Raw genomic sequence first — 21,822 nt, 5'->3', positions numbered from 1 at the left:
GCTGTATATCTATGTACATCTCAAGCCCCGTTCGTACCGTCTTTCTTGCCTCCTTCAAATCTACTCAATTGCTTCGCCATGCTAGTGTGCGCCATCATCGCCCGCATATTATTATCGCAAAACTCCGGTCCTGCATTGAAGTAGAAATTGTTGCCGTTCACCTCCACCGTCAATCCCCAATGCTCATCCGCAGTCTTCTTCACACCTTTCGCGTCCACGATCTCGCCTCCGTCCACCAGTTTCACCACAGTATCAACCACCGTCTCCATAGGCGTGAAGAACTCCAGAGGGAACGACTTCCATTCTTCCTGGCTCAAAAGACCAGTGTTGACGGTTCCCGGACATGTGGTAAATGTGCGTATCCCCTCGTGGTGGTATGCGACAGTGATGGCGCGATTGAATTGTATAACGGCGGCTTTGCCTCCACTGTAGATTGGACAGAACTCTGATGGGTATAGTCCGCCACAAGACGCTGTCATGACCAACACGGGATCCAAGTTTCCATGCTTTGCCATGGCCTTGCGGAAGTAATGTAAAGCCAGGTATGATGTGTCGATCACCGCTTTCAAGTTGATGTCTACGCTTAGCTGATTTGGTGGTGGAGGAGGTGGACCATCTAGGTCATGTTTCGCATAGAAGTTGTCGCGCTCCACAATACCGGCGTTCGCGTATACAAAGTCTATCCTTTGAGATGGGCTGTAGCTGGCTTCGAACGCGGAGACAAGCGAAGAGTAATTAGTGACATTTGTCTGGTGGAACTGGGTATTCTTCAGCTTGCTAGCTGCTTGTTTGCCGGCTTCGGCGTTCATGTCCAGGAGATGGAGTTCCCAGTCTTCGTCAGTCCGATTCGAGAGAGCTGTTGCAACAGCTAGGCCCATGCCTGATGCTCCGCCGGTGATCAAAGCGACCTTCTTCGACATCTTGGGAAAAGCGTTCGTGATCAAGTCCCCCTTTGGAAGTATTGCGTATATGGGACAATTAGGAGTTGGATAGCAGGTCGACAAATCAAATTGCAATAGTAGTCGATATGTCAATTGCACTGTTGTATAATATAGGCTATCGGTGTGATACTGTCCATTTAGGCGAGTAGCTCAAGCAGCCGCCTTACGAAAACGCAGAGACGTCCCGTGTGTGCCTTCTCCGCATTTACTAGGAAAGCATCTTCCGAGTTGGCAGCTTGTAGTGATGGTTAATTGGCAATCCCTTGAAATATCTCTAAGCATAGCCGTCATGCTTCCTCACGTCGCGGTTTGCTTCAGCGCTGACCATTTCCACTCTTACGTCAAACGCCGATCCCACCTGCAATATGGATCACGCTCGTAGGCATCGTCGCGAACTCTAACTTTACAGCATCTGGCATGACTCTCGTTCAACCTGCGCGTGTGATAGACATGATTCAAAGCTGTCGTACGCAGCTTCGCCATGGCCCTCACGCAGCATGACGCGGGGCGATGCGGGGAAAGTGGAGACGCTGACTCGACGCGTGCACGCGCCGAAGACACGGAAAACAAACCGCGAGCGCCATCGCCATCATCCGGACAAACGGTCTTGCGACACCACGTCGTCGCCAAGCTAATTTCTCCTCATGCAGTGCTACCCATGACTGCAATGCGTTCGCGCAGCCGACAGCAACCGCCACCAGGCTACAGACCTCCGGAGTTGACACTTACCACTTTAGTTAAGAGGTGAGATTACTTAGCCAGCGCTTCATACGCGTGCGCCGTCTCTCGAGTACAAGTTTAATATACCCTTCTTGGACCCTATCTTTCGTGCTTTCTTGCAATATTCTTCCTCACATTTCGCCCATCATGACACTACAATACTCTGCCAAGAACCTACCAAAGCAAATCTTCATCAACAATGAGTACGTTGATTCGAAGTCGCCGAAGAAGCTCACTCTACACAACCCCAAAAATGGCGAGCTGCTCGCAGATGATGTGCCCTTAGCAGGTGAACAAGATGTCGATGCTGCAGTCGATGCGGCGGACAAGGCGTTCCCAGCATGGAAGAAGATGAGCGCGAATCAGCGCCGAGGTATCTTGAACAAGTTCGCAGATCTCATCGAGCAGAACGCAGAGGGTATCGCACAGTTGTCAAGAATTTCACTTGGTGCGCCAGCAGCTTTTGGTGCTTTCGAGATTGGCCTTTGCGCCGAGGTGTGTACGGCTATCAACAACTCAAAAGTGACCACTAACAATCCATCAGGTTTTCAGATACAACGCTGGCTTTATCGACAAGTTCGGCGGCGAGTCTTGGCCTCAGGAGGATGGTTTCCTCAAGATCGTCCGTAACGAGCCTCTCGGTGTCACCGCAGGGATTGTACCTTGGAACGGTCCTATCGGCACCATTGGCCTCAAGGCAGCCCCAGCACTCGCCACAGGAAACTGCTTCATTCTCAAGCCCTCGGAAAAGACACCCTTCTCGTCGCTGGCTCTCGGTACGCTCATCAAAGAAGCCGGTTTCCCACCTGGTGTCTTCCAGATCCTCTCTGGAGATGGAAGCACCGGTGCTTTGATTGCAAGCCACATGCGCATCCGCAAGGTCAGCTTCACAGGATCTATCGCAACTGGAAAGAAGATCCAAGAGATGGCCGCAAAGTCCAACCTCAAGCGCGTCACCCTGGAGCTAGGGGGAAAGTCACCCGCCGTCGTATTCGACGACTGCAACCTCGACAACGCAGTGACCTGGACCGCCAACGCCATCACTGCCAACACAGGTCAAGTCTGCTTTGCCGCCAGCCGCGTCTACGTACAAGAAGGCATCTACGAAGCCTTCATCGAGAAGTACAAGCAAGCGATGAAGGACAAGACAAAGGAGATTGGCGACCCAGACGAGACATCAACGAACATTGGGCCTCTAGTCGACGAAGCCCAGTTCAAGCGCGTGCAAGGCTTCATCGAGCGCGGCCAACAAGGCGGAGGTACTCTCGCAGTCGGCGGCAAGCGCATCGGCACATCAGGCTACTACCTCGAGCCTACCGTCTTCACCGATGTCGATCCCACTTCCGAGATCCACTGCGAGGAAATCTTTGGCCCTGTTTCTGTCGTCAAGTCCTTCAAGACGGAGGAAGAGATCATGCAGTTGGCGAACAACACAAACTTTGGCCTAATGGCCGGTGTATTCACCCAGGACATCAACAAGGCGTTGCGCGTCGCAAGTGACTTTGACTCGGGTATGGTTGGTGTCAACTGTGTGAGTCTGATGTTCACCATGACACCGTTTGGTGGAAGCAAGGAGAGTGGGTTAGGCAGGGAGTGTGGCGTCCATGCGCTGAGGGCGTTTACGGAACCGAAAACGATTATGATAAACATGAACTATTGAGCTGTCAGTTAGCTGTTTGGATAGGACTTCAATAGGTATTCTGGTTTTCATTGCTGTCTCTTCATCAGAGCGCTGGATATAGTAGTGCAGTTTATAGAAATACCTCTAAAAAACCTCCTTCTTTGCACACTATTGTGCGGCACGATTGCATGGCACGTCACGTCTCATAGCTACGGGATAATCTTGGCCTTCCTCATCCTGTCAAAGACAGTCCCCCAAGTCTGCTTCGTATCCCTCTCCTCGGTGAATCCTGTTGAGTACATCTTGGTCATATCGAATTGACGATCAAAGTCGAACTTGGTCATGAGCATCGATTCGGCAATCTGAAGTCCACGACCACCGTCCACATGGCCATGTTGCAGCCCATACTTCTTCTCCATTGCCAGCCATGTCTCCATGTTGTCGTTGATGAACTTGCGCACATCAATGGGAGTGGCACCAGGCCCAGTGGCCTTGAGGCCAAAGTATGAACACAGAATAGGCCATTTCTTCTCCCAGTTTGAAGGTGTCTTGGAGTCGGCGACGTTGTAGGCCTCTCCCTTCTTGGTGTTGGGGGAGAGTGTGAGGTGGATGGTCTGGCGCGCAATCATGTCGCTGCTACTATCGTTGCTCAGCGCTTTCCAGACTCCTTGGTTGCCAGGGAATGGGCATTCAGCACCCTCGCCATGGATCTCCTTGTAGAGGCTCAGATAGATACCCAAGGATGTACCCAGCGAGTAGAAGTTCTGGTTGGGCACGTAGCCAATGATGAGATCGGGGCGAGTCTCAATCCAGCTCCATTTCTTGTCTTTGGCGTAATTGGCGATCCAGTCGTTCTGTGCGTGGTAGAACAGCATCTCGGCGTACGGGCTGGGTATGCGGGGGTAGGATTCTTTGAGCGGCGGGGGAGGGAGTTTGGGCCCGGTGGTGCCCGGAGGAGCGACTTCATCGAACCACGGAAGTGCAGCGAGGAGATGGCAGCCATCTAATGTATGTTAGTCTTGGGTGTCCAACACCTTCACAAGAATGGGACAGGGCTTACAGATCTTCGAGCCGATTTGCAACACAACGTATTCCAAGTTCGGGCACAGCTTATCCATAGCTGTCACCGCTTTGGAAAACATTTCCACAGCCTCGTCCAACTCCTTTTGTACATCCATGCCCGCCTTGTACGCAAAGTAGTATACGTGCGTCACCTCCCTGATGTCCGGGATCTTCTCTACCAGCTCCTTGTTGAGACTTTCTTGGCTATGTGCGAGTAGGTCAATGCCAGAGACCAGGTTTAGGCGCGGGTCCTCTGGCCATTGTGTTTGGTTCGGGGCGAGGGGGCGGTTGTTGAGGCCATGAACCCGCTTCCATGTGTTCTTCTCGGGATAGTCGGAGAGGATCTCGTTGACGAAGGACCATCCTGTATGATCATTGTCAGTGTGAAGCTCATCTATAGTCTTTTGAGGGGTTTACTGACCGGTCACACCGGATGCGCCAAACACGACAGCTGACTTTGACATTCTTCAAGACGTGCTAAGGGTGAGCTTTGAGAAGAGTGAGGCCTCAAGGATAATGAAGCTTATAAGCAGGGCGAAGCGATAAGGCACCGGCACGGCGTGTGCCAAAAACTAGCCCTTGCAGAGACTACATGTTGTCTCTTTGCATGGGCGACCAGTATGGAAGGTGGGGTTGCGATTGGGATTGCGATAGTGGAGACATGAAGTCTAGATGGGTTCTCTCCTACGGGAGTTTTCCCATACTGCCCATGGGGTGTACTAAACGTCAGTAGTACGGACCTTGGTGCGTAAGCTACCTACCGCGCGCATAACTTCAAACAGCCGCTCTGCACTCTACAGATCGTCAGCGCTCTTCTGAAGATCCCGCGTCGCATCACGAGGAATTCAGAAGGAGGCCCGGTCGCCTCGGCGGGCCATCCGGTACCCATGAGTTGTGGGGTTGCCGCAAGGAGCGCCCGAGAATATAGCCGTCTTCGAGTCATCCCAGCCTCTTCGGGACGCGTTGCCGATTCATGATGTGCGAAATCCCAGATCGAGGGGCCCGTTATGTGTATGCGACATGTGCGCGGCGCGTCGACGTCTGATGAGGAGCTTATAGGAAAAGGTCGTGGTGGAGGAAGGAACGACGGGAAGACGTGACGAGACATTTTCGCAGGGTCCATGACGTCGGCGACGCGCCGGGCGAGAAGGTAAGCGTCCCCCTGACACATCTTGCGCAGCCAACACAACACGACCGCATCATCGATATGTCCAACGCTATGCAAAAGATGGTATGAGGAGAGCCAGATTATTAATTAAGCTACAGCATTCTAGGTGCTCAGTGGAACTCGTTCTTGTCCGCGTACACGTCGTTCTCGAGAAAGACCTCCACCTTGTCCGTCATCTTCGGTGTCAAATCCTCGCAATAGAAGATGCAGAGCAATCCTACGATACCAAAACTCAGACTACTGAGTGCCACGATCTTTAGCGCGTGCGCATAGCTCCATTGGAACGCCAAAGAAGCCGCGCCTAGTGCCTCTGGACTTGTACCTGGCACTTCGGCGATGGCGGCTGCGCCTAGGGGCAAAGCGGCAAGTAAAGCTTGCGCGTTCTCCAACGACATACCCGCCTTCACAGCAGCAGCGGGAACCGTCGCAGCAGCACGAGTGGTCTGGGTGTTGGTGAGGATAGTGGTATAGATAGCTTGAGCCAGCGACCCTCCTGCGTAACGAGCCATACCCGCCAAACCACCCGAGAAACCGAGATCTTGTTGTGGCACGCCAAGTTGCGTGAACGCGATGGACTCGTACTGTGCCCATCCGAAGAAAGAGGCGTTGATGCAGCAAAACGCGATCATCAAGTTCTGGTTGAACGGGGTGACAAGGCCCATCAAAGCACCGAAAAGTACCATGCCAGTCCAGGTACCGATCAATGTCCATTTCCAGTGTCCAATCACGTTGCCGAAAGCCATGAGGCATAGTGATCCGAAAACAAGGCCTACGTTCGGCGGCAGTGTGAGCAGCAGTTCGGTACTCCGCGAGACGTTCGGGCCCAGGTAGAAGACATTAACCATTGTCGGCCAGATGATGTTGACTGAGTAGTAGAACATGGTGACGATGAACGCTACGATGAACGGCGCTGTGAATTCTCTTCCTTTGTGGCTCCGGAATAGGTGTGGCGGGCAGAGTTTGAAGCGGGTGTTCGAGAGCGTCTCCCAGACTCCGAATGCAGCGATTAGGACGAACCCGACTACTATCGGTGCAATGACGGTCACGTCTGAGCTTGGCTTGTATGTGGTGTTGATGATACCAACAAGCGCAAGGCAGATGCCTGGCACAATGAGTGCAGTGCCCACATAGTCGAGGCCGCGGACTGCCTCGGACCATGGGACGCCCTTGGGGTGCTTCGGTGGCTTGTAGAGCAAGAAAAGAGATATGAAGGATATGGATTGAGCAATCAGACCAGCCCAGTATACCCACTGCCACGCATTGACGTCGATGGCGTACTGTGAACGAATGTCAGCTAGTTCGCTCAGCAGGTCGAAGCACTGCACTCACTCTTCCAACAATAGGACCAACTATGACAATAAGGAAGACGAAACCATCCGAAAGACAGATACCAATGTGCCGGAACTTGTTCGGTAGAAGTTCTGTAACAGTCAGACCCACTGGCATGTCAAACACGACGCAGCTCACTCACCAGGAATGCTGCACATGGCCATCTGCGCGAATCCGGCTCCAAATCCGGTTATAGCCAGTCCAGCTGTGAAGTGGTCTGCTCCTTTCGCTGTCGCGGTCACGATGAAACCGACGCAACAACACGCATTACCAAACAACAAGAACCACCTCCTTCCAAAGAGATCGGAGTTTGCGCCCGCAAGAAGGAAGCCAATCGCGTTGGCTGTTGTGTAAGCGGGTATGAACCACGCGCTCGCTGTCGGAGCACCAAATTGAGTGGCAAGCCGAGCCATCATCGCTGAGGTGGTAGGTACAGGCCAAAAAGAAAGACCGAAAGTCGAAGACAGGATGAAGATGACGAGCCATGTCTTTGGTGTTATAGTGGTTGTATCTGGGGTGACGAATGTCTGTGGTGGTGTCGCTGCAACGGTTTCGATTTGCTCAATGTCTCTCTTCTCGTCCGATGGCCGGCGCAGGCCGCTCTCGTGGATGGCTGTTACTGCCATGATGGTTTGGTGAAAGAAGCCGCCTGATGCAGGTGCGACTTTGTGTAACTGGGGTGAGAGATCGTCGCAGAGAGCCCACTCATGGCTTGCATATATCCTTCGCCGGGTCTTGTAGACATGCACAGGTCACATCCCATCAAGCCACTGGTCCGACACCTGGACTTTCCTCCAGCCCCGCATCTCGGATACACAGAAGCACAGCTAATTATGCCACTGGGTTGTTCTATTGGCTAGATTTCGCCATCATTTTCAGCACTTTTTCGCACGTTCTGAAAATCCGGGGTAGTGGATGTGGATGTGGGTATCCGAGACTGACTGCGGAGAAGTATTGCGCCACATCATGGCGCTTGACTGGAAGTGGTAGTGGGCGATCAAGGGGTGAGGATCGTCTTCACCAGGAACAACGTTTCCGTCGTTACTGAGCTGTGCGCGAAAGCTTATTTCCGACATCCGTGCGTTCACCTCGAGATCGCAGCCATGAACATCGTTGCACGTGAGAAATACAGGGTTTACTGAGGACTTTGAGCTAGACGAGACCGATATGTGACACCACAATGCTGAAGTCCCGGAATTGGCCAAGGGTCGGGCTGGTTTGGTTGTGTTGGATAGTTTACCGGTCTGCAAACCGTACATCTGCACCGAGGCATGGAAGAGGCATGGAGGACTAATTCACGATATTCAGTCGCAGAGATACCATGTGTAAATAGAAGACTTGGTAATCCTTCGCTCGAATTCACTACAACGCCTAGTACCTTGCATCTCGGACTATGTCCAGATAGCGCCCAGACTACGCATCCACTCTACGCGTAATCCCATCCGTAGTATCGCAATCAGGAATCGCTTTTCCAAAGCAGATCATATCATGCCTAGACTCATTTCATCAGCAAGTCAGTCGACACCAATCACCACTCTCGCCGACATTACCCGCCAAAGAAACTGAAGAGAAAAAGACTCACCCAGCCATGACCTGGATGCCCTTCTCCAGATCCATGAACTCCTCCGCATCCGGCATGAGCGCAGCCCGGTACTCGTCGCTCCCGGCAAAAGCCTCCCAGTCTTCCCACTTCTTCACCCAGATTTGACTGCAAGCATCGTAGTCTAGTAGATCCATGCCCAAGCTCTGCAGTTTGCCTTTGATGCCTGGTGATTGGTAGTGCTGAACGTAGCGTTGTATCTTGACTGCGTGGAACTTCTTGCATGCGACAGTGAGATCGGAGTGGATGTGGTTGTAATGCTTTTTGAAGAACTCATCGGTAACATCGGGGCGCTTGCGAAAGAAGAAGGAGAGCTTTATACAGGCTAGAAGAGAGCTTCAGTACATGATATATTCCAGTGACGAGGATGGACAGACGCTGGTAGTTCTCTTGTTTGTCCCATTCAAACTCGGGGTTTGCGAAATCATGCTGCTGAAGTGTTAGTCATGCATGTAGAACAAAAAGGGCGGAGAGCATACATCGATAGTCTTGTAGGTCATCTTAGCATGTAGTTGGTGATCGTGTAAGAAAGTCGAAGGCTCTTGGGTTGTCGGCTCCTAGAACCTAAAGTACCTGTGTATTCCACAAGTACAGCCACTAACAGTGACCCTGCATAACCGACCGGGGAAAACGGAGCAAGCCAAGTTCAGCGTGCGGGGTCTAGTATATAGCGGTACCCCCAGTGGCACGATCGAAGCAGGCTGCCTAGTGTCATGTTGTACAATTGATCGCTGATCAGTGGTATGAGCGCCTCACAGTATGTAGGCATCGTGATGACGGTCCTCAGTTGATATCGTAGAATTAATGCTGGACTAGATAAATAACGTGTCTAGAATACAACAACCTGTCTCTTCTCCGCTTTACCAGCCTCCATATCAGCGACCATCTGCGGCAAATCATCAATCTTGCGGAACTCGACTTCTGGTTGTATGCTGCGGAAGGTCAGAAACTGTTTTCACATGTCAAAAGAAGTAACATACCTGTGCTTGCCAGTGAAATCCACAGCCTTCTTCATTCGCTGCGGAATACCCGTGCTGTCGGCCTTGATGCGGTACCGTCCTGTTGTTAAGTCGAAGGTGTTGATGAAGTCCAGTCCTTTCGGTGCGATTCCAATGACCATGAGTAGTCCGCCTGTTCTCAAGACATCTGGAGCGCCGGCGTATGCTGCATTCGATGCGCTATAAACCGCCGCTGCGTGACATCCTTTGCCTCCTGTGAGCTTCTTGATCTCTTCGAGATAGTCCTTGTTCTTCATGGAGTTGAAGACAGCTTCCGCGCCAACCTTTTTCGCAACATCCAATTGGTTGTCGTTGATATCGAGACCGATGGTCTTAATACCCATCTGTCTACTGTCAGTCGCCATGCGTAGCGCAGCTTTCTGCCCAAACTTACGGCTTTTGCATATTGTATCGCATACTGTCCAAGACCGCCGCACCCGATAACCGCCAGCCAATCGCCCGCCTTCAACTCACAGCTGTCCACCGAATGAAATGCTGTGATACCTGCACAGAACAGCGGTGCAGTCTTACTCATATCGAGGTTTTCGGGTAGCTTGACTGCATTCTGCCAATCAACGACCGCGTACTCGGCGAAGTACCCATCCGACACAAAACCTTGTAGTTTCTGGTTACCCGTCTCGCATCGCATGTTGTGGATCATGCACCCTTCGCATTCGAAACATGCGCCGATGAAATAGTTAAACCCGATAGCATCACCAACTTTGAAGCCTTTGTCGCTAGCTTCTGCGCCGATAGACTCAATGTAGCCGACTCCTTCGTGTCCTAAGGTGACATTGTAGTCGGGTCTCATGGCCATGAGCAAGTCTGAATGACATAATGATGCTGACTGTATCTTGACTAGGAACTGATTTGGTGCTTCGGTGGGCTTCGGTACATCATTGACGACGACCTTTTGCTGCTTGCTGGATGTCTCATCAGTCTCATACTCAGTGAGGACTCCCCAGATACCATATACTTACGGATCCCACTGGCCAGCTTTCATGATTAGGACTGTACTGATGTTTCTTGTGTGGCTTTTGGTATAGCTTGAGGACTGTGTTGGATCCAAAGAAGAGTATAAGTACCTGCTCTGCGCTTCGCATTCACTCTACCTATGTATGCAACGGGTTGTGAGGCGCGACAGAACAGGAAAGACTGCAGGGATTGTGCTGCGAGTCATCCCGACACCATGAGGGCACCGTTGCTGACTTGGCCTAGCAAAGCCGTTCATACGGAAAAAGGTGGCCGACATGGCGCGCGGGCTGAGAACGTTTGGCTAGAGGTGAAGCTTGGAGGATGCTGGGTGCGTGGCGCGCGGGGAAGGAAGAAGCGGGGTCCAGACGTCTAGCTCGACTAACTTCGCGCGACTTCGTCTTGCATTCCACGCCGTACGTCCAGGGCTAGTCACACTAGAGAGGCAAAAAAAAAGATGTCGCGCTACACGTACTGGTGGTGGTCGCAGCGCGGGATGGTGAGTGGCAAAAAGAAGGCATGGGCAAAAACATACAACAGCGGGGATTCCCCGGTGGTCACCCACCCGAGTACTAATCTGCCGGTACACTGCTTGTATATGGCTGAGCGGACGGGAAGCCTAATTCTCAGTGTCCTATGGTCGTATGTACCAGTTTTGACAATTTCACTTATTATGACGTCGAGTGCTGACCAAGAAAACCTGACACCTAGAGCTGTGGTCGAACATCACGCTTATACCTGCACTAACATCGAGCACAGTGTTGTGACTAATGGTACTGAGTGTCAATGGAGTTGTGAGATGTTGCACGAGCTTCAAGCACGTTGGAGGCCATGTACATTCACGGATAGATTTGAACGATGACATGTCCATTCGCTACTGCTAATTACAAGCCACTAGGTCTGCATCCGTAATGATACCGATGGAAGCTGTCCCGCAGAATGGAAGCTATCTAACTGCCACTGACCGAGGTCACGGTAGGGTCCCAGGTCGTGTACGTGACTTCATGAGTCGTCCAAGTCTGATACACATCCAATCCATAGCTATCAGGCTTCGTGTGGAACGTGTAGTCGTAGGTCGAGTTCGTGTTGATGGTCAACTGGTAAGTTGCTCCGATGGTGTTCTTGAGCTTGTACCAGGTGATGCCTTTTCGCAAGTGTCAGTTACATGAACTAGCTCACGCGTATCATGCAGCACTGCTGCTATACATACCTGTCTTGTTGGCGAAGTCGGTGGTTGTCATACCCTCGGTGTCTGCCTTCCAGTAGCATGGCTCATTGTCGAAGGGAGGGCCGTGAGAGTCAACGTCGTGGTCAGGCCCGTCTGCTGGCTTCTCGGTTGTGTTGCCCTTTTCATCGACGTCTCTGGTGAAGAACGTTTTCCCGCTCTTGGAAGTCTTCTCGGTCCATTCCTGGAAGTCACCTTCGGGGGCTTTGAGGGTTTGCTCCTTTTGTTCGGACATGGCGAGAGATCAGAAACTCTGGTAAAGCTGGTTGTGGATGATGGTGTCTTGAGGAAACTACGGCTGGATGCTGTGTCAGAGAAGGAACAGCGGAGGGCGGAGAGCCTTTTATGTCAAATATCATATTCTTACTTCGCCATCCGATGATGTTGAGTACGATACAGGAGCATTCTGCATTCCCGGTAGCTGCAGCAACTACAGCACCGACACGGCTAGCCATGGAGCAGGAAATCCATAGCAAGGACAAGAGATCGAGAACTCACAGCTGAGCTTCAGCTGCGCCACCATGTCCATGGCGCAAAGTTCATGGTAGTTCCAGCTGTGGCCCTGCTGCGTGGTCTGCTCGGCCTCAGCTACATCAGGGCTGTTTGGCTTGAACTTGCTGCTATCTGGAACCTTCTCATTGGCGCAAGTTACGCGTGACGTTCTAGGCGTGGTAGCCCTTGCGTGCCTAGGTAATGCCACAACTCTTTTGGGATTGCCGAGCTTAATATGGTTTCTGATTTTAGCTGCTATGAGTGTTCCAGGGATGGCGCACCTTCCAGCGTCAGAAATATGGCTCCCACCGTTGGTGCGCATGTTATTTGTGCGGGGGCGGGCGCGGCCGGAGCGGCGCCCAGGTGGAGAACGGGCATCCCGAGGTCGCTACCAAACCTTGGTCAGCGCCTTCACGATGCAATGTCCCGCTTGCGACACTGTGACCAGGTCCGAGTCTGCGTCAAAGGCGCACTCTATTGATGTTGCGACAAGTTGATCAATAACAAAGCACTGGAGATTGCGAGTCTGCATAGGTACAATCCTGCCCTAGTCGGGTGCTGATCGAGACCGACAAACACGCAGCGGCTTTGCATTGCGCCCACTCGGCGTGACATTCGGAAAGCCACAACTACTGCACACCACAGGCCCTGATGCTATCTACATCAATCCATAGCGAACTTGCGGAAGTTTCGCCTATTTTCAGTTCATATCACCCACCTGCATACCCTTCATGCGCACTTGGTCACACGGAATCGGTCCGCCTCAGTGCATACCTCATGAGGTCAAGCGACCGCCAGCCGTACTCCACCTATCCTACGTTTTCGTCCATGGATACGTTAGCTTCGTCTCCGAAGGCCTAAACGAGGCTCGATCTGTCGCTCATTAGACGCATTCGACTAGAAGTATGTTAGTTCGTCGCCTGAACTGCGTTGACACTTTACCTAGGCAATGATGCGGCGTGAAAATGCGGCTGGTCTCAGCTTTCCACCGCGCGCCACAAATGTCGGACGTATGCAGTGAGAATTCATTGTGAAGCTAGAAGCTACTGAAAAAGAGGTTGTGGCGGTCGTAGAGGTGTACATCTAGCATCTAGACACAACACCGGGGAGCTGACCGTTGTGTCTAGCAAGGTCAGGCGACACTTCTACTCATACAGCTTCTCCTAGATGCAGTTTGCATCCTTCAGCTTCGAGATGATACGGGGCTCGTGTATGGCTAAGCTGAGATCGTTCGCGTACGATACAGATCGCTGGTCTAGATCAATCTTGGGTTTGGAAGTCTCATCAGGTAAAACAAGGGGAGACTGCGGTCCCCCGGTCAGTATCAAGATTTTTCAACGCTGTCGTGAGCTACACTCGCAATCATCATTACAATGGCTTCCGAGTCCCATACCGAGGACGCACAACATTTGGCGGCGAGCAAAGAATATGGACTAAACTTCGCGGTCGCGGGTGGGCTGGGAGGTAGCTTACATTCTCCTCTTCACGAGTCTATCACTCTGGCTGCCCTGGTCAGTACAGGATTCAACGTCGCTCCAGGGACTACATTAGAAAGTGCCAGTAACGCCGACTGGGAGTACATTCGGGGAGTGGTGTGGAACGATGATCCCGCTTGTCTACTCTTTGACGACTACGCCGACGCAAACCACACCTACTCGACAGGAATGATGTGGGGCTACTATTTCAAGACAGGGGAATACGAATGGGAACAAGAAAAATCAGACAAGATGCAAAACCCGACCGGGCGCTCCCACTACGGCGATCTCCAGTTCCTACACTGTATGGCTTCCAAGCTTGGAGAGAACCCAGAGGAGACCAAAGGAAAATTGATGAAATGGCTCGGCGTCCTTTGGAAACTCGCCAATGGAGAGGAAGGGATTACCCCAGATACAGTCATCAGCAAGACCGATATGGCCGAGTTCTGTCCTAACTTCTCGCTGCCCGCCAACTGGGGGACGCTGCGCTATCTGCTATCTGGCGAGTCGGCATTCGAAGCCTTGGACATACCACGTCGAGCCTTAGGCAGTATGTTCCATATCATACAAGATTCCTACGCTCTGGGACACACGAGACGCACGTTGCTGAACCATGAAGCGAAGATCTCCGACGGTAAGTTGCAACGCAGGCTCTCTTTCTTCCATCACATGGTGACATAGTTGATCGAAACCATCTGACGATACCACCGTGGCAGATCCCCTCCAATTTCAACCCGGCGTCGTCGACAAATGGGGCCCAATCGAGAACTTCCACGTCTACAGTGGACAAGACGACGACCATCACGGGCTGTACGATCACGCCAACACCCCAATCCCCGATCCCACAAATCTGGCCAACTTGGACCAGTTCAACAGCATGATTGGCTGTCGCGATGCCGTCGAGAAGTGTCGAGGACTGATCGAGCTAAAAAAGTCGGGCAAGACGTGGGAAACAGGGGTGAGAACGTACTTGGATGAGGTTGTGTTCTCCCTCTCACAAGAAGTCACGGATGCAGATACGCGAGTGTGGCCTTAGACGCAATGTGGCAACGCATGCCAAGTTGAGATTGCACTAAGCTTGTATGTTTCTCCTAGCGTGCGTTACTATACAGTAGGAGAAGTAGGATAGATCGGTATAAAGTTGAAACTTAAACATCCTGATCGTGAATTTCTGCCTGCGTATATTCTGCGTCATCTGCGGCATAGATGTATTGTTGAGCCCTCTGCAACAAAGAGAGATAGGCCTACATGTCTTCTGATGAGTAGGCTCTGCCATGGCTTGCTACCAGAGGTTTGTATGAACAATCCATGGTCGGCTACATTTGGCTCAGTTTCGTGTGCGCGTATGACCGCGAGCTACCCATAATCCAATTGATCATGCAGGAATTCGAGCAAAAGAGCTGGCCTAGTCTGATGACCGTACTTCGGCCGTCGAATAGAACACGCAAGATGCCCGTATTCAGCACATCTGTACGCGTCCATCAGCGCTGGAATACGAAAACCTTACATGGTCGTACTTCGGGCGCTGACCTGGCCAACTTTCTTGCTCGAATTCCTACGGTCCTCTCACCCTGCGTCTTCTGCAGGGTCGCTTAACTGCGTCCTAGCTCCACATGTAGCCTTCGCTAGCTTGTGGCGTCGTGCTTGGCTGGCTGAGCGGCCGGGGAGGTCCGCTGCCTCGCTCTCACTTACGGTCTAGAGCATCAATAGCTTCGCGGCTCCAGCTCTTCCTAGGCCACCGCGTCGCTTGTGGCTGGCTGTGTAGAGCTCTGGGCGGAAGATCACGAAGTGTGGGCTTCCTATGTGCTCAATGGCTGGAAAAGGTGCAGACCACAACGTACAGGGTCTATAGAATGTTCGGCATACTCATACCGGTGCTGTGCTCTTGACCCTCATATCAGACTACCTTTGAAAATTGTGAACGTACTATCCCCAAGACTTTTCTCAACCTAGAGCGGCATTATGGCGTCCATCACCGTCAATGGCAACACAATCGTACCGATCGGATCAACAGGCGAGAGGTGGACGATTAATGCAAACGATCAGGGAGAAGTGAGATCTGCACCCGATGCAAAGGATTCGAATTTTATACTTGTGCAAGTTGATCGTGTCCTCTCTGTTGATGAGAAGGCGGTTTTGGCAGACCATCATGTTGAGATCCAAGAATATGTCGCCGAGAAGACATTTCTTTGTCGATATGAGCCGGACAATTTGCAGGCCCTACGGCTATTGCCGTTCGTCGTGACAGCGGACATGTAAGAACCACGTCCTGTGGAGCATATATTGGTAGTGACGAAGCTAATGGTTACAATCTCAGTTATCATCCAGAACTCAAAACAACCATCTCATTGAAGGAAATGGTCGAGGGCGAACACGACCAACAGGACTATGAGGTCGATCTAATTCTTCATGAGAATCCCAACGTGACGTCGGAGCAATTGGCTCCGTATGTTGCGCGAGCGGCTGAAGTGCCCGTTGGAGACCTCGAGATCCTGGAGCGCAAGATCAGAGTCACTGTTCACCAGGACAAACTCGCGGCACTCGCCGCTTTGGACAGCGTCAACAGGATCGAGGAGGTCCGGCAGTATGGCATGTTCAATGACCAGGCGCGCGCCGTTCTATTTGATGCGCTCGCTATTCAGAGTGCTTCGATCGCATACCAAGGTACCGGGCAAATTGTCTGCGTGGCCGACTCAGGATTTGACCAGGGCATGGCGGCGGACACAGAAGACATCAAGGTTCATCCTGCCTTTTCGGATCGTGTCGTGCAAGTCATCGGTATGGTTCCAGGTACTGCTACTCCCAATGACCCCGTGGGTCACGGTACACATGTCTGCGCTTCGATCTGCGGTAATGGGGTCTACAGGAACGCCGAAAAGGTTGAAGTACCGATGAAAGGCACTGCGCCGAACGCGAGGATAGTTGTACAGGCCATGTCTCAATGGCACACCAGCTTACGCAAGTGGAGTCTCAAGGTACCAGCCGAAACGTCCGTTCTTTACTCAGAAGCGTATAAACTCGGGGCTCGGATCCATAACAATTCTTGGGGCCCTATATGGAGCCCGACGACAGGACAGTTTGGATACACAGCCGACGCGACCGACATCGACCGGTTCATGCGCGACAACCTGGATTTCTGTATTCTCGTGGCAGCCGGAAATGACGCCGCAGTCAAGAACGCGGGCGCGAGCCAGATAGGGGGCAATGGAGCTGCAAAGAATTGCATCACCGTCGGTGCTACAGGAACAACGCGAGACAACGACGGCCATAGATACACGCATGGCTTCAAGCACGGCTCCGATGTCACTTCCGTGGCCATCTTCAGCTCACGTGGACCCACGCTACCTGCACGCAATGCGAACAATGAAGCCACGGTGGGGAGGATTAAACCCGACATCGTTGCACCGGGCGTCGCGATTCTTTCCGCCGCGTCTCGCGCGCTACCACTAGGGGATCGCCGTCGTGCCGCGAATGGGAATTCAGATGATTCTGATTGGATGTTTCTGTCAGGCACAAGTATGGCCACGCCTCTGGTCTCGGGCTGCGTTGCATTGCTTCGTGAAGCACTACAGGGCGTTGGAAAAGAAAACATCAGCGCGGCTTTGATCAAAGCTTTGTTGGTCAATGGCGCAGTGCTGCACAGCGGCGGAGCCCAGAGTAGGAAAGCATTGCCTTACGACTACGCGCAAGGCTTTGGGCGCGTAAACGTCGCAGCCTCCCTCAGGATGGTGCAACAGCTTTCTTTCGTTGACGGCTGGCAAGGCAACACAGAATACGAAAGCGAACATACTCATGTTCAAGACGCGCCTATGCTGCGAGTCACCTCAGAGTTGGACAAGACGTGGCAGAGCCCGCCGTTGGCCATTCCCTCGACGGGTGCTCGCACGCGCTTGACTGTGACGATGACCTATCCGGAACCGCCTGGTGCGCTGGTGCAAAATGACATGAATCTCATTGTTCGTGCTGGCGTGGGAGATGATGTCATTGAACGTCATGGAAACATGGCAGACGGCGACCAGGGATTCGACTGCGAAAGTAAGTTAGCATACCTCATTACACAGCGGAAAGATGTTCAAATGATCTGGAACGCTGACTTATTGTTCTCCTCTACCGCAGATACAGTTGAGAAGATCATTTGGGATAATGTTCCTGGCTCAACGGCTGTGATTATCGTCAAAGCGCAAGCTTTTACCAAAGAGTGGAAAGAGCAGACATTTGCTGTTGCTTGGGATCTGCAGAGCATCTAGGTGTAATGACGACTTTGGTGACAGCGGACTGGAAGCTACTCTCTCGCAATGGCATGAAAGGATGCATATAAATGATTGAATGCGCATAATCAAGCTACGGCTACTCCGAAACCAAGCTCGCCTCTCTACATCCTCAACACCACTATGCACTTAGTTCGCGCAGATTGGTATATTAGCCATGTGTATGATATATACTATTCTATGTATTATAGTAAAGTGTTAATGCAGAGCAGGGTAACAATACGCAGTTAGTAACTCTATATAGTAATCTTATTATAAGTGTATTTTCTAAACACCTTGTACTTACTATATATAACTATAAGAATTAAAAAAACTCTTTTTATAACGTTTGCTATAGATATAGTACTTTAATAATAATAATAACGTGCTTATAGAGAGTAATAGTAATAGAGCTTCTCTAGTAGACTTAGAAGTAGACTTAGAAGTAGTAATAGGTAAGCTATAGAGCTATAGAGCTATAGAAATATTAAAATATCTTCTATCTAGAATTTAAAGTAGAAATAAGCTTTCTAAAGTAGATACTAATAGTAATAATAGAAAGATCTTAGTAAGAAGAGTAGAAGGTAAAGCGCAGCACAATATTAAATAGAAGCCTTTCTATTAGCTATAGAAGTAGATAAGAAACTATAGTACTACGTAAGTAAACTTTAGTTAGTAATAGAGTTAAATTATAGTATAGAGAATAGTAGCCTAGAAGAGATTATACAAAACCTTATATATAGAGAATACTTCTCTTTATTCTATATCTTTCTTAATACCTCTATATATATCTAAAAAATCTACTAATATATCTACTAAATACAAAGAACTTTTTATACTAAACTTCTCTTTTATACTTATAATAAAGGCTTTAGTTCTTATAATAATAATAATAATAATGCCTAGTATAATAGAAAGTGCTACTCTAGTAGTTCTTGCTAGTTACACGCGCAGCGTATTTAACTTTCTAGTCTATTCTAGAGAGTTCTTAATAAAAGACTTATAGAATATAGCTATAAGAATAGAGCTAGAAAAGAGCTTCTATTAGAATAGTATAAAGTAGATAGAGGTAATTACTAGTAATAGAAGATACCTTATAGCTTTATATATTATAAGTGCATACTATCTCTTCTAAATAAACTTTCTTTCTAATATTCTAGTAATTATAGAGAAATAGTTTAACTAACTTAGTATATTAGATAAGAAGCTAGCTAAGTTAGTAAATACGCTAGTAACCTAAGATAAGCTTAACTTTATTAAGCTTATAAAAGGTACTATTTTTCTTAGCTAGAGAGAGGTAGTACTTTACTAGCTATAGAAGGTAGTGTATATATAGTGTAGTATTAGGCTATACTAATAGATACGTAATAACAGGCAGAATAGATAGTTAGTATACTAGAGAATAGTGTAATATAGCTACTAATGTAGCTAGGCTTATAGGTAATTACGTATAGAATATAGATTACTAGTGTTTATATAGGTATTGTATAGATATTATATAGATATCTTAGGTTATCTTAGAGGCTTTATACTAGTAATAAGCTTACTTAGTTTCTTTTTAGTGCTACGTAATTGCATAAGGCTAGTACTAGTACTAGTTAATAGTCTAGATAGCTATTAGTAATATATAATAAATGTAAAGTAGTTAGTCTATTATAATTATGTGCGTATTAATTATTATAGAGATAGTGTAGGTATAAGTGTTATAAGTTACAAATCTAGGCTTACGTTAGAGATTTTTAAGTTTGCTATTAGGTCTAATATAGTAACGCGTTATTACGTAATTACGTAATTATGTAATTATATAATTATTTAATTTCTAAAAAAGTACGCTATAAGCTCTATCTCTTAGGCCTAGAGAGAAACTATTCTATATATAGAAATAAGTATATTAGTTTTACGTGCCTTTAGTTGCGTAAGTAGCTATACTATTCTAGATACCTAGACTTTACATTTAATATACTAGCACTAGATAAACTAAATAATTTAAATAATTAACTAAATAACTTATTACTTATAATAGCTACTTAGCTATCTTTACTATATTTTTTTACTTTTTTTTATTTATACTAATATTAGATAAAGATCTTATATTTAGCTAAAATAGCTAGTACTTACTTATATTATATTTTATTATTAAATATAGTATTTAAAATAGCTTACTTATAAAATATTAGCTAAAAGCTTAGTAGCTAAAGTTAATAAACTAAATTTAATACTACTACTTTTTTAGTAATTAAAAAGTTTTTAGCTACTAAGTTATTACTTATAAAATATTAGCTATATATACTATATTTATATTCTTAGTATATATAATATACTTTAGATTTTCTTAAGAAATAAAAAGTACTTTTTAGTATTTTAAATTTTTATATAATATAATAGTATAGTAGTAATAGTACTTTATACTTAATTTTATAAACTCTATTTAGCTCTCTCTAAGCCTTAGAGATAGAGTCTACTATATTATATCTTATAATATTATACTATATTATAAATAATAAATAAATAAACTTTTAAGTTATTAAAACTAAGTCTAATAGACTTAAATACCTTTTACTACCTATTTATACTTTTCTTTCTTACACTTTTATAATAAAGACTTATAATTTATATTAACTTATTTATTACTACTAATATTATATAAATAATATCTAGTAGTAGTACTACTATATTATATATAATCTCTCTTAAAAGTAAGCGCTACTACTACTTCTATTATAGTTATAATTACTTAAAAGCTTAAAAAAATTCTAGAATTAGTAGTAGTAGTAATATATTTATTATACTATAAAAGAGCTATATATTCTTTATAATTTAATACACTAGCTAAATACTTTAGAAAGATCTTAAATATATTTATAGTCTATTAGACTAGTTATATATTCTACTATAAGCTTATTAATAAGTATTACGTCTAGAAGTATAGAAATAAATAAGAGATAAATTATTATATTATAAGCTTACTTAGAAAGCTCTTTTAAGTAGTAAAGCTTCTAAAAGCTTATCTTAATTTATACTAGTATAATTATATACTATACTCTTAAGAAGTATCTAAAAGTATATTCTATAATACACTTTCTAAGTAGCCTATAAGAGTAGGCTGCGTAGTTATAATAAGCTTTCTTATTATAGCTAAGAACACTAATTATATACTTATTAGAGCGTATATAGCGCTAAGAGCTTACTTAGCGTACGCGCGCTAATTATAATATTACTAAAAATTATTTAATTAGCTAAACGCTCTCTACCTCTTATCTAAAATAAGAGTAAGTATTTCTAATTTTTATTAGTACGCTTACTAACTCTAGTAGCATACTCTATTATACTAATTAAACTAAGTATACTTTTCTATATCTATCTCTAAGCTCTATAGTATTATATTAAATAAGAATAAGTATAAGTATAAAAATAGCTACTCTTCTAAAAATAAGTAGTCTAGTTCTAGCTCTATAAGCGCCTCTAAGGTAACTTCTTTAAGTTTTAGTTATATAAGTACGTTAAAGGCTAAGCTATTAAGCTCTAATACTTCTAACTTCTCTAAATATCTAGCTACTTTCTCTAAAGTAAATAATTATAAGCGCTTAAATAAGCTCTATAGTATTTCTAGCTACTACGGCTTTATTACTATAGTTTTAGGTGTACAGAAGTAGTAGCATTTACTTATCGCGCTTAGCACTTAGCACTTAGTATTTAGGTTTATAATCTATTACGTTATTACAATACAGGCATAACTACGTAAATACTAATAATAACAATAATAGCTTATCTCTTCCTCTTTCTTTCTAATACGCTCTGCTAGTTACCTCGCCTATCTAAGCCTAATACCTACGCCTAACTCTTAATTCCTGTCTACCTATTAATATATTCTTCTACCTTGTTAATTCTAGCTACGTATTGTTAAAGGCGCGCGCTTTAGTTAGTTAATTTAATTTGTATACAAAGGCATGCATATAGAAGCTATACTATTAG

At 47.3% G+C, this 21,822-nt stretch overlaps 9 protein-coding genes across 9 annotated transcripts; 3 read left to right on the top strand and 6 right to left on the bottom strand.

The window, feature by feature from the left end:
• Positions 1 to 20: 20 nt before the first annotated feature.
• Positions 21 to 920, bottom strand: J4E88_004842 (uncharacterized protein; the record flags this gene model as incomplete). The annotated part of the gene is made up of 1 exon (XM_049398485.1): positions 21 to 920. One exon carries the CDS (start codon positions 918 to 920, stop codon positions 21 to 23), a length of 900 nt encoding a protein of 299 aa, XP_049256046.1.
• Positions 921 to 1,808: 888 nt separating this feature from the next.
• On the top strand, positions 1,809 to 3,321 carry J4E88_004841 (uncharacterized protein; the record flags this gene model as incomplete). The annotated part of the gene is made up of 2 exons (XM_049398484.1): positions 1,809 to 2,156; positions 2,206 to 3,321. The coding sequence occupies 2 exons, from the start codon at positions 1,809 to 1,811 to the stop codon at positions 3,319 to 3,321; spliced, it is 1,464 nt and encodes a 487-aa protein (XP_049256045.1).
• A 170-nt stretch (positions 3,322 to 3,491) lies between these two features.
• J4E88_004840 (uncharacterized protein) lies at positions 3,492 to 4,808 on the bottom strand (the record flags this gene model as incomplete). The annotated part of the gene is made up of 3 exons (XM_049398483.1): positions 3,492 to 4,285; positions 4,343 to 4,708; positions 4,766 to 4,808. 3 exons carry the CDS (start codon positions 4,806 to 4,808, stop codon positions 3,492 to 3,494), a joined length of 1,203 nt encoding a protein of 400 aa, XP_049256044.1.
• Positions 4,809 to 5,622: 814 nt separating this feature from the next.
• J4E88_004839 (uncharacterized protein) lies at positions 5,623 to 7,467 on the bottom strand (the record flags this gene model as incomplete). The annotated part of the gene is made up of 3 exons (XM_049398482.1): positions 5,623 to 6,789; positions 6,842 to 6,933; positions 6,984 to 7,467. The coding sequence occupies 3 exons, from the start codon at positions 7,465 to 7,467 to the stop codon at positions 5,623 to 5,625; spliced, it is 1,743 nt and encodes a 580-aa protein (XP_049256043.1).
• A 952-nt stretch (positions 7,468 to 8,419) lies between these two features.
• Positions 8,420 to 8,941, bottom strand: J4E88_004838 (uncharacterized protein; the record flags this gene model as incomplete). Its single annotated transcript, XM_049398481.1, has 3 exons — positions 8,420 to 8,755; positions 8,787 to 8,870; positions 8,921 to 8,941. The coding sequence occupies 3 exons, from the start codon at positions 8,939 to 8,941 to the stop codon at positions 8,420 to 8,422; spliced, it is 441 nt and encodes a 146-aa protein (XP_049256042.1).
• Positions 8,942 to 9,270: 329 nt separating this feature from the next.
• Positions 9,271 to 10,630, bottom strand: J4E88_004837 (uncharacterized protein; the record flags this gene model as incomplete). The annotated part of the gene is made up of 4 exons (XM_049398480.1): positions 9,271 to 9,373; positions 9,422 to 9,783; positions 9,834 to 10,362; positions 10,626 to 10,630. 4 exons carry the CDS (start codon positions 10,628 to 10,630, stop codon positions 9,271 to 9,273), a joined length of 999 nt encoding a protein of 332 aa, XP_049256041.1.
• A 731-nt stretch (positions 10,631 to 11,361) lies between these two features.
• J4E88_004836 (uncharacterized protein) lies at positions 11,362 to 11,871 on the bottom strand (the record flags this gene model as incomplete). Its single annotated transcript, XM_049398479.1, has 2 exons — positions 11,362 to 11,555; positions 11,622 to 11,871. 2 exons carry the CDS (start codon positions 11,869 to 11,871, stop codon positions 11,362 to 11,364), a joined length of 444 nt encoding a protein of 147 aa, XP_049256040.1.
• Positions 11,872 to 13,501: 1,630 nt separating this feature from the next.
• Positions 13,502 to 14,639, top strand: J4E88_004835 (uncharacterized protein; the record flags this gene model as incomplete). Its single annotated transcript, XM_049398478.1, has 2 exons — positions 13,502 to 14,237; positions 14,320 to 14,639. 2 exons carry the CDS (start codon positions 13,502 to 13,504, stop codon positions 14,637 to 14,639), a joined length of 1,056 nt encoding a protein of 351 aa, XP_049256039.1.
• Positions 14,640 to 15,565: 926 nt separating this feature from the next.
• J4E88_004834 (uncharacterized protein) lies at positions 15,566 to 17,850 on the top strand (the record flags this gene model as incomplete). The annotated part of the gene is made up of 2 exons (XM_049398477.1): positions 15,566 to 15,858; positions 15,894 to 17,850. 2 exons carry the CDS (start codon positions 15,566 to 15,568, stop codon positions 17,848 to 17,850), a joined length of 2,250 nt encoding a protein of 749 aa, XP_049256038.1.
• Between the last annotated feature and the right edge of the window lie 3,972 nt (positions 17,851 to 21,822).

This window comes from Alternaria novae-zelandiae, assembly GCF_023758075.1.
Source record: "Alternaria novae-zelandiae strain BMP 2774 chromosome Unknown scaffold_8, whole genome shotgun sequence".
Taxonomy (NCBI): Eukaryota; Fungi; Ascomycota; class Dothideomycetes; order Pleosporales; family Pleosporaceae; genus Alternaria; species Alternaria novae-zelandiae.
This window is presented reverse-complemented; position numbering and strand designations above follow the sequence as displayed.